Here is a 10,210-nt window from a genome sequence, read left to right as displayed (position 1 = left end):
GAACTAAAAATTGAAGAAGTTGGCTATTAAACATATAAATTTCAATGAACATAATCAATCAAAGTCTAAGCATACTTACAACAATCCTCTTCATGATTATATTGATATCAATTTAACTCATTTCTTCATTCCGTAATATTTCTGCAAATAATTAAAAATAAACTTTTTAGAGAGATCTTTAATATTGAAAGGTAATTATCACAAGATTTTATTTACAATTTACCTGGATTTGATATTTCAATGCTTTTTCTACTTGGATTTAAAGGACAAATACGCTTATCATGTCCAAGTTTGCCGCATGAATTGCACTTCCTCTTCTTCTTGCCAAGAGCCAACTCAATACCACTTTTGATTCTGCCAGTGTTGTTAACATCTTTCTTCCGACCCTTGGTTTGTGAAATATTTGGATCCAAAAGTAATGGTTGAGATGAACTAATGCTAAAGCAAGGATCATCTTTCTGTTGGCAAACAGTGGCTGGTTGGTTTGAAATATCTAACAACTTTTTTGCTAGCTCGTTGATACCATCCATGTAAATCAAGTATGCCTCATTTAAAGATGCAGCAGCACATGCTAATTTAGTAGCTTGGTGGCACATATGGCTTAGTCTCAAAGCCTCTAATTCTTCTTTACCATCATTTTTCAAAAAATCTCTCAAATCAATCTTTCTAAATTTATTTGCCTCTTGTCTCCATCTTGGAAGAATAAAATGATTCGGCAACTTATCAATGTCTAAACGAACAAACACTTTCAGCATATGTCTGCAAAGTATTCCAACGAACTCAAATTTTTTACAATCACAAGTACCCTCATAAGTTTGCGGATTTAACTTCACCATAAACTCTTCAGATTCTCCAAACTTTGTTCTCACTAGGTACTTGAGAAATTCAGCATCACATCCATTCTCTTCAACTTTATATCGATTAACTTGGCTCCATTCATCCTTAAATTTATTAAAAACATTTCTGGTATACAATTGGGATTGCATGTTTCAAAAGAAATTCTCCATCATTGACAATTCGATATTTGTGTTCTGATTCAAAATCTTCATCCCTTTTTTTTTTCAATAATCCTTTTCAACGCTTCTTCATATTTCACAACAAACTCTCTAAGATTTGTCGAGGATGTTACAAAGCCATCAAAGAATGAATTAATGCCCTCACTTCGTCCTGTAGTATTCATTCCAGCAAAAAAAATACTACGATTATAAACAGGTGCCCAAGAAGCACGTATTTCATATAGATGATTTAGCCATTCATTGTCTTCCAATTTATACTCTATAATCAAACTCTTCCAAGTTTCTTCAAATTCCTCTACTTTGTAAGTAGACATAATACATTTTTTCAATCCGATCTTGAATCTTGACTTCTTGAAGTACACATGTGACAACTTCTCGGCAAACTTCTTCTTAATATGCCAAAGGCATAATCGATGGTGAGTATTTGGAAAAACCGTCACAATTGCTCTTTTCATTGCCAAGTCTTGGTCAGTAATGATAGAAATTGGAGGACGTCCTCCCATAGCTTCAAGCCATGTCTCAAAAAGCCACTGAAATGTTACCTCTGTTTCATCCTGTAGGAGTGCACAACCGAATTGTATTGACTGTAAGTGGTGGTTCACTCCTGTGAATGGTGCGAACGGCATATCGTACTTGTTTGTTCTATAAGTTGTGTCAAATGAAACTACATCCCCAAAACAGTGATATGCCAACCGTGATCGAGCATCTACCCAAAAAAAATTGGTTGCTTGCCCTTTTTCATCACATTGGATTGCATAAAAAAATTGAGGGTTCTCAGCTTGCTTTTTCCTGAAATATATAAGGACTGATTGGGCATCCCCTCCATCCAATTGCTTATGACGCACATTTCTTAAGTGATTATAGCAATCTCTGTTGTTAAAGCCCATTTGCGAACCTCCTAGAATTGAACGAACTTTTGCAATAGGCAAATTTTCTTTATGAAAAGCTTTAGTCAAATTCTTAGCAGCTTTAGGCATGTGTTTGTTTGACTTCATCTTTATTCTTCTAGCAGGAGTAACTACTTTATGATTGTGAGAGTCCCTGAAAACCGTAATCTTCCACTTGTTTGACCATTTGTCATACATAACCCGCATACTAGCTTCACACCCACATTTGACTGTTGAACAATTTCTACTTCTTTTTTTTGTATTTACCTCACTTGCATCTTTTTCATTGTGTTCTTCCATAAAATTAGGCTTATTAATCTTTGGCACATGCTTTCCTTGATGGGCACAAGTAAATTGTCCACTAGTCACCTCATTGCAGCATACTCTACTCTTGGAAGAAGATCGAGTTCGAATCCAAAATCCCTCCTGTCTACCGTAATCTTCATAGTAGTTTCTAGCTTGCTCTAATGTTTCAAAAAGCATCCCCACATATGGTGCCTCTAATTGTTCAAGATTGTTTTCAACCTCTTCGCCATTGTTCCCCTGTAATGTGTCAAACAATTGAAAGAAAAATAAATAATGTATAAAAAGATAAAAATATTGAAAAAATTACGAATTAGAAAAGTTAGGTAAAATTAATTGTAAAAAAAATAAAAAATTATAAAAGTATGACACATACCAAATATTCATTATTTTCAGGCATCTTCACGAAGAGTTGTGGAGTTAAAAGTTGGAGAGAGTAAAAATTTTTTGCTGGAGAGAGTTAAGACTTTTTATGACTGAGGAAGAAAGAAAAAAGCAAACGAAAAGTCATAGGTTAAAAAGAACAAGAGAAGAGAAGATAGATAGAGCACATCACGTGTGAAGGAAGGGAAAAAATAAAAGAGAGAAAAATTTTAGGTGGGGACCACATGGAGAGAGAGAATATTAAAAGATCTTGAAGATTTAATTTCAATTACTCTCATCCATTGATTCAATTCAAATCTAATGGATATTAATTAGTGTAAAATTAAGAGTATTTTTAGAGGGCTGCTGATCCGTCCCCATATAGATATATATATATGCGTATGTATGTATGTATGTATGTATCTATGTGTGTGTGTATGTATGTATAAGTTTCTAAATAGTAACAATTTTTCTTTCTTTGAGTGGGCTACATTATATAAGCTGGAGTGTAACCCGACCTGGCCCATCATAAAAACCACAAAAATTTGTAGAGTTAATTTTAGTGTAATTTAAACCTTTTTTGGGGGGAAGGGGGAAGAGGAGAATTAGTACCCAACAAACGATATTAATTCTTTCGATATTCTCTGCTACCAACACTTCAAGAACAAGATCCGCATTGTGTGGGGGGAAACAAGAGCCCACAATATACGCAAAATGATTCTCCAATCTCCACTTGCATTTGCAAATTGCAATTCTTACTTTTATTTAATTTTTTTAAAATAATCCATCTCAACTTGAACCTTATCCTCTTGCTTTGATTGCAAAATTCCGAACTATAATCCAATAGAATAGTTATATTTTCTAAATTGTAGACTTATAGTTCTAAAGTATTTAGTAAACATTTGTTAATGTTGTTTGTAAGATAAGTTGATTTTGTCCTACACTTATTTAATAAAATATCTAAAATATCTTTATTATTTTTATTAAAATTATTATTTAAAATTCATAATTTATCATATACCCTCAACTCGTATTTTATAACTATAATTTTTTCTGCAATAATTATGATTTTTAAAGTACAGTGCCTCCAATCAAACATGACCTAATTCATTAAAGATCACTTATAGTCTATCTTATGAGTAATAAAAGTGCTATAAATGTGCAAAATTTTAGAATACTAATTACCAATTTTATTTTTATTTTTTTGCTTAGGATTTTTCGTGAGGTTCACAAACTTGTACTTTATAACGTGAAACTTATTTATTAGTGGAATAAATAATTTAAGAAGTGCAACAAAATATTTGCGAGTTCAAAATGAGGAAACAACGACAGTAAGATGCACGGACAAAATATTTTCGAGTTGCACGTTCATTCGAATGCCGTTTCATAAACAGAAAATGTTTAAATTTAAGATTTTAGTCCATCTCCAATTAAACATTCTTAATTCTTTCATTCAAATTTAAGTTGAAAAATTGCAACTATTATATTAAGATCTAACTGAATACTACTAGAGTTAGATGCTGTTTTTTTTTAGTCTTAAGTTTGAATTTAATTTTTTTTATAAATTTATTTATTTTAGGTTTTTTTTTAACTTATCACTTATTGTCAGACAATTTTATCTGAATAGCAAAAATCCGCTTTTATCTTAAGTTTGAAGTTTAAATGGGAAATTTTAATTTCAAATCTAAAAAATAACCTTAACAATTCATATATTTCCAATATTATGTATAAACATAATATTTTTGTATCATTCTTGAAGTGTTTTTTAATTGCTTTAAATTTTTATTCACATGATAACATTAATTAAACTGAAATATTGAACAGATCAAATTATGTTCATTGTGATAAATAAAAAACAGTATTGACTTTATAATAAAAGTTGATGTTATAATTACATTTTTTATTACAAAATTAAAATTAAGATCAACAATGATAGTATTTTTTTTAATGCTACCAAACTAATCACTTGTGAAAATTATATTTTGTGAAGAACAAATATATACACCACTTAAAATAATATTTATGTCAAACTACTAGTTTTTAATTTTTTTTTTAGATGTTGAAAAAGAAAAAAAAATAAACTTGGCATTTAGACATTTTCATTCAGACTTCAGATAAATTCAGATTTATTCAAATTTCAGATAAAAAAACAAACGCAACCTTAGAGTTAAACAACCTAAATCAATGTGAATATATAAATATAGAGTAATTTTAATAAAGGAATCAATTAAAGGGAAAAATAAAAAAATAGACTGAAAAAAACACATTCTCTATTGTAGTGTATTTTATCTTTAACGTATTAAAATATGTTTTTTTGTTATATTTTAACTAATTCTTTACAAACATATTATTGTAAAAATACTCTACTATATATCATGCAACTAAATTCACAATTCTTTCATGAAATGTGACATTATTACTCCAATTATACAAAAGCTAAATCTGTGGGCTATGCCCAAGCATTTCCCACTTTTGATTCTTTAATTACGGCATCAACTTCCCAACCGTAAAAGCCTTGTGGGGGCTCTTTGCTACGGCTGCATGTGCAGGGATCAGGCAGGGCCAGCAACAAAAATAAATGAATTAAAATGGGCCTTATTTCTTTCCTAATAATAATAATAATAATAATGGGTCCACGTTTGCTTGATTGTCTCCCCACCTTTGAAATTTCGTTTCGTTTTGTCTTCGTTCAAACTCTAGGGTGGAGCCATGGATGCTCTTTTGCTTTTTCGCCATCGTTGCCCAAACAATTAAACAGAGGTCCATTAATTAATTCAATTGTTGCTTAATTCTAATTTATTGATAATATATAACATATACGCGTCAATAGATATATGTTGATTGAATATAGTTTAGGATGTTGATGTGACGACGATGATTCATTGGGAACGTAACAACTTTTTTACATGGATCCCAATAGCAACACATCGAAATCGAATCGTTGCTGTTACCCGTACACGTTCATAGAATGATCATAGTCCGTGTTTTTGTTTATAATATTATATTAGAAAATCGTACTTTTATAGTATTTATATATTACATTCAATTGTCTCAAATTTATTAAATATTTTCCCAAGTTTTCGTTAAATTTATTACTTGTGCGGTATAACATAAAATTGGAAGGGAAAAAAAAGTTTAGTAAACAATTTATTAAATGTAAAGAATAAATACTTATGATATACGATAAAAACATATAATAGTTTAATATACAATTATTATAATGTGTTTATTTTCCTTGATTTCTTATATTGGACTTCAATTATATATTTTGAGCTTTGATTGTAGTATATTTGTGGACTTTGACATATTAGGTTTTGATTTTACACTATACTTTATTAGACTTTGATTTTATTTATATAATATTAAAAAAATACACAGTTATAATGTTGACAAACCCATAATATTACATTGGGGAAGAAAAAAAGGATTCTTAAGTACTCTCTATGTTCTATTTTCAAAAGTTGCAAATGATTACTTAAGTAAGATTAATCATACATTTGGATGACTCATCAAGTAAAATTATTAATATATATATATATATATATATATATATATATATATATATATTAAGATAATTAAAAAAAGTTTTATTTATTTATTTATTTTACAAAATCCTAAAAAAAAAATTAATTTGCGGGTGCTAGTGAGTTTAAATGATACAATATTTTTTAAGTGGTACAAAAAATTTAAGATTCAAACGTATTTAAAACACAAAAGAGAGAATATATCACAAAATAATATAGATAATAATATTTTAACAATTGCATGGTGGATTGATTAAACCAATGCCGTAAACTTACATAAATTTCTTTTTCGAATATTTTGAAGGTAATGATCTCAATGTCTGGAAGAGGATAATCTCTAATCTAGGGAAGCTCCTTGTTCATATTACACACGCAACTCCAACTTAATCAGCAACCTAAGGTATGGACTAACAACTAATTAAAATTAAATATAAAATCTGTCTTCTTCAATCAAGCCAAGAACTGCTTAGTCTATTTCATTTTCCTACCAAATTATTTAGGTAAAAAATTACTCTTAATCGATGATGGACAACATGAACGGTTGGCGTACAAATTAAAGCTACGCACTTTTGTGTTCTGAATGAAAATGATTTTCAAACACGAAGTAGTTGTTTTAAATGGCCAATCGGTTCCGCCCTCCATGATTGGAGATTCCCGACGATTTTTGGAGTATCAAATAAAGTTACTCGTATTGATGCCTAATCGGCCTGCCTATTATCTTAATTCCATAAATTACAAACAAATTCTTCAGGAAAAAGTCCAAAATTCTCTCTACGCTATGAAACAAAAGAAAACTTTTGTTAGGGATAATCTAGAAATTTCACACTAATGAGCAGGGATAAATAAGTACGCCGGAGATACTTTCAACGAGTATCATTGGAGATGTTCTTAAACATTTTTATAAATAAAATATAATTACTTCTATTAATGTATTATGAGTTATAATAAAAAATCCGTGAGATGCGATTGCGAATAGATAAATTTTCTTTTTTTTAACATGAGTAATTTATCGATATTATAATTAAAAATTTGTCACACCTTCTAATTTGTGGTGCGATTACCATCCTAACTATAATTAATATTATGCAATTTTTTAAACTGTAGTTGCCGAAAAGGGTAGGGAAAAAAAGAAGCAAATAATAAATACAATTTCTTTTATGGGAAAAGAATTAAGAAAAATCCTACTAGCAAAACTAAATATGGCAAAAGTAGATAATATGATGTATTTACCCTAAAACAAAATATTTAGCTTATATGACAAAATTATTACTTGCTAATTTTATACTTCTTCAATGTATCCGCATAAATCAATACAATTCTAATTCAATTATTTATATATATAGAGATAGAATAAAATATTTCCTTTTATTTCTATAACAAATTTTTATTCTTTCCTATAATTAAAAGATAATAATTCAATCTTGATATTTAAGCTCCGTTTGATGTAACTTTCAAAATAGAATTTATTTAAGTAGAGTTTTTGTTAGTAGAATTTATAAGTAGAACTTTCACAAAAAAATAAAAGTAATTGTTTGGTTAACAATGAAATTTTTAATTAAAAATTATAAAATTACTTTTATAGGTAAGCTTTTAAAGTTACATTATAAAATAAATAAAATAAGATTATTAAATAAATAATAAAATAAATGATATTTTAATATTTTAAAAAAAATTCAACCTCTATTTTTCAAAGTTTAAAATTTGAATTTTTATTAGTACAGATAAAACAACTTATTAATTTTTAAAAATTTTATTAAAAATAATTAAATGATAATAAAAATTAAATTTTTTTATAAAATTAAATAAATACTTATAACAAGTTTATATGATTAATTAATTGTTATATATATATTTTGGGGAATGGGTGCCTTTTTTGTACCAACGAAAAAAATATTTATTAAATGCACAGGAGCCAATGAAGAACGGCCATTTTCTTTTTTTTTTTTTAATAAAAATATCCAAATAAAAGGACACGCGTGTAATGTGTATAATGCGGATAAAATCTTATCTTCACAGCAAGCGAATCCAAGTGCATACGGTTTCCGTTAAAATTTAAACAGTCAACGAGAGTAATCACATCAAACGGTTAAAAATGGTGGTCACTGGAAAAACAGATCAGAGTTGACCACATAGAAGCGGTCTTCAGACTCTGTTAAAAGCTAAAGCCAACCCCATCATCTTATCTCTCTCTCTGTTCTTTTCTCTTCTCTTTAAATTTTATTATTTTTAATTTTTCTTTGCACAAAAATCCCAGCATCAAGATTTGTTCTAAATCCTCTCTATTTTTCCTCCTTGAATCCCTCCTCCTCTTGGGAGGCATCATCCAAGGTCAAATCAAATCCCTCTTTCTCTCTTTGTTTTTTTTTTTTATCTATAGATCTGATTTGATTTTTTGGAAGTATAAAGTATAAGTCCAGTTTCATTTTCCGTTTGTTTCCCGAGAAACCTTGGGAAAATACATAAAACAGACAAAAGAAAAGATTTTTCAATCTGGGTATTTTCTGTAATTTCATTTTGTGAGGAAAAAATCTTCACTTGGTTTGCCTTAAGCTGATTGTATTTTATTTTTTTTTCAAATTTTGTTTTTGGTGACTAGACGACGGCGTTTCCGGTAATTGATTCGTGAAAACGAAAAAAAAATGAACCGCTGCGCCGTTATGGGATTGGGAGGAGGCTGTGATGAAGAGAGGAGGATGGGTTCAATGATTTGCCCTAAGCCAAGGAGATTAGGCCTCATAAATCCTCCGATTAACGATTCCATTAGACATTTGAAAAGGCCAGCTAGGTAAGTTTTATTTTCCGTCGTAAGTTTTCAATTTTTCTTTTAATCCTTCACGCTTTATGTTCTAATTTTTATTTTATTTTACTTTATTTTTTATTTCTGTAGTGAGTTTGGAGATTCAAAAGCTGGGACTGAACTTCTGGATTTAATTCTCACCAAGGTCCATAAATTTTCTCTCAGCTCCCTCAAATTTGTTTTTTTTTTTAATATTCTGTCTATCTTGTTGGATGATTCGCACAGTTTCAGTTATTATTATTATTATTACTGCTACTAAATCCTTGCGGCTGTGTGATTTTAGGGAGGCTACGGTACAGAAAAGACTGGCAACCAAGTGGCGTCGTCGCCACCTTATTTCTCCGGATCTCCACCATCAAGGGCTTCAAATCCTCTAATACAGGATGCCCAATTCGGCAATGAGAAGTCAGCCCCGCTCACTGCAGCACCGCCATCTCCGTCCTCGCGGATGGGAGGCGGCGGATGCGTGAGGGTGAAATTCGGGCACAAGCCTGCTGCGGTGAGAATTGAAGGGTTTGATTGTCTCAGCCGAGATCGCCGCAATTGCAGCATCTCTGCTGTGGCTTAAGCAAACAATAATCCAAGGCGTTCACATAACAAACCCAATTTTTAGCCTAAAAAAAAATTTTGATTTGAGGAGAAAAAGGAGCAGCAGCCAAAATGGTACTAGTCCTACTATTATTGTATATACAAAGTCCCCAGTGGTGGTTGGTTGGGTGGTGTGGTATTGGTTTAGTCTTTTTCTTTTTTGTGTTGTTCTCATAATAATATTGTGCATTGTAATGAAGTGGGGTTATTATGAGAAGTTAATTTTGAAGAATAAAAATTGGGGAAGAAAAGGGGCAAGTCTCTTTTACCCTTTTATCAAGTTTTTTTTTTTAATTTATATATATATATATATATTGTATATAGAGAGAGAGAGTTGTTTAATCTTTTGTTGGGGGGATGGGGGTTTCAATTGGAAATTCTGTAATATAACAATATGGTGCTTAGTTTGTCAATCTTTAACCATCCTCCTCCCATTTGTAATTGTAATTTGGAGGAAAATTTGAGAGAAGAATGAATGAATGAAATCTTTTTGATTGATTATATTTTTGTTTAATTAATTACTTTTGTGCCTGTTGCTTTGGATGCTGCCTGGCGCCTGCTGCGCGCCTGCCTGCTGCGCGCCTGCCTGCTTTGTGTATATCTTCTTTATTGATGTGGCTGTCTTTTTAATTATTTATCATCTCAATATTCTATTTGATTCATTCAAGCAGAAACAGTGAAGCCAAAAGCATAACAACAGATCGTGGTGGACACGAACATTGGGGCCCATCG

At 30.4% G+C, this 10,210-nt stretch overlaps 2 protein-coding genes across 2 annotated transcripts; one reads left to right on the top strand and one right to left on the bottom strand.

Moving 5' to 3' along the window:
- Nucleotides 1-212: 212 nt before the first annotated feature.
- On the bottom strand, nucleotides 213-2,606 carry LOC112099557 (protein FAR1-RELATED SEQUENCE 5-like). Its single transcript, XM_024186968.1, has 4 exons — nucleotides 2,583-2,606; nucleotides 1,130-2,446; nucleotides 806-941; nucleotides 213-625 (listed from the first exon to the last, which is right to left on the bottom strand). The coding sequence occupies exons 1-4, from the start codon at nucleotides 2,604-2,606 to the stop codon at nucleotides 213-215; spliced, it is 1,890 nt and encodes a 629-aa protein (XP_024042736.1).
- Nucleotides 2,607-8,272: 5,666 nt separating this feature from the next.
- LOC18046224 lies at nucleotides 8,273-9,794 on the top strand. Its single transcript, XM_006440910.2, has 4 exons — nucleotides 8,273-8,421; nucleotides 8,690-8,878; nucleotides 8,981-9,035; nucleotides 9,174-9,794. Exons 2-4 carry the CDS (start codon nucleotides 8,733-8,735, stop codon nucleotides 9,456-9,458), a joined length of 486 nt encoding a protein of 161 aa, XP_006440973.1. The 5' UTR covers nucleotides 8,273-8,421; nucleotides 8,690-8,732; the 3' UTR covers nucleotides 9,459-9,794.
- Nucleotides 9,795-10,210: the final 416 nt, after the last annotated feature.

The sequence above is a fragment of the Citrus clementina genome, unplaced genomic scaffold, assembly GCF_000493195.1.
Source record: "Citrus clementina cultivar Clemenules unplaced genomic scaffold, Citrus_clementina_v1.0 scaffold_3, whole genome shotgun sequence".
Taxonomy (NCBI): Eukaryota; Viridiplantae; Streptophyta; class Magnoliopsida; order Sapindales; family Rutaceae; genus Citrus; species Citrus x clementina.
This window is presented reverse-complemented; position numbering and strand designations above follow the sequence as displayed.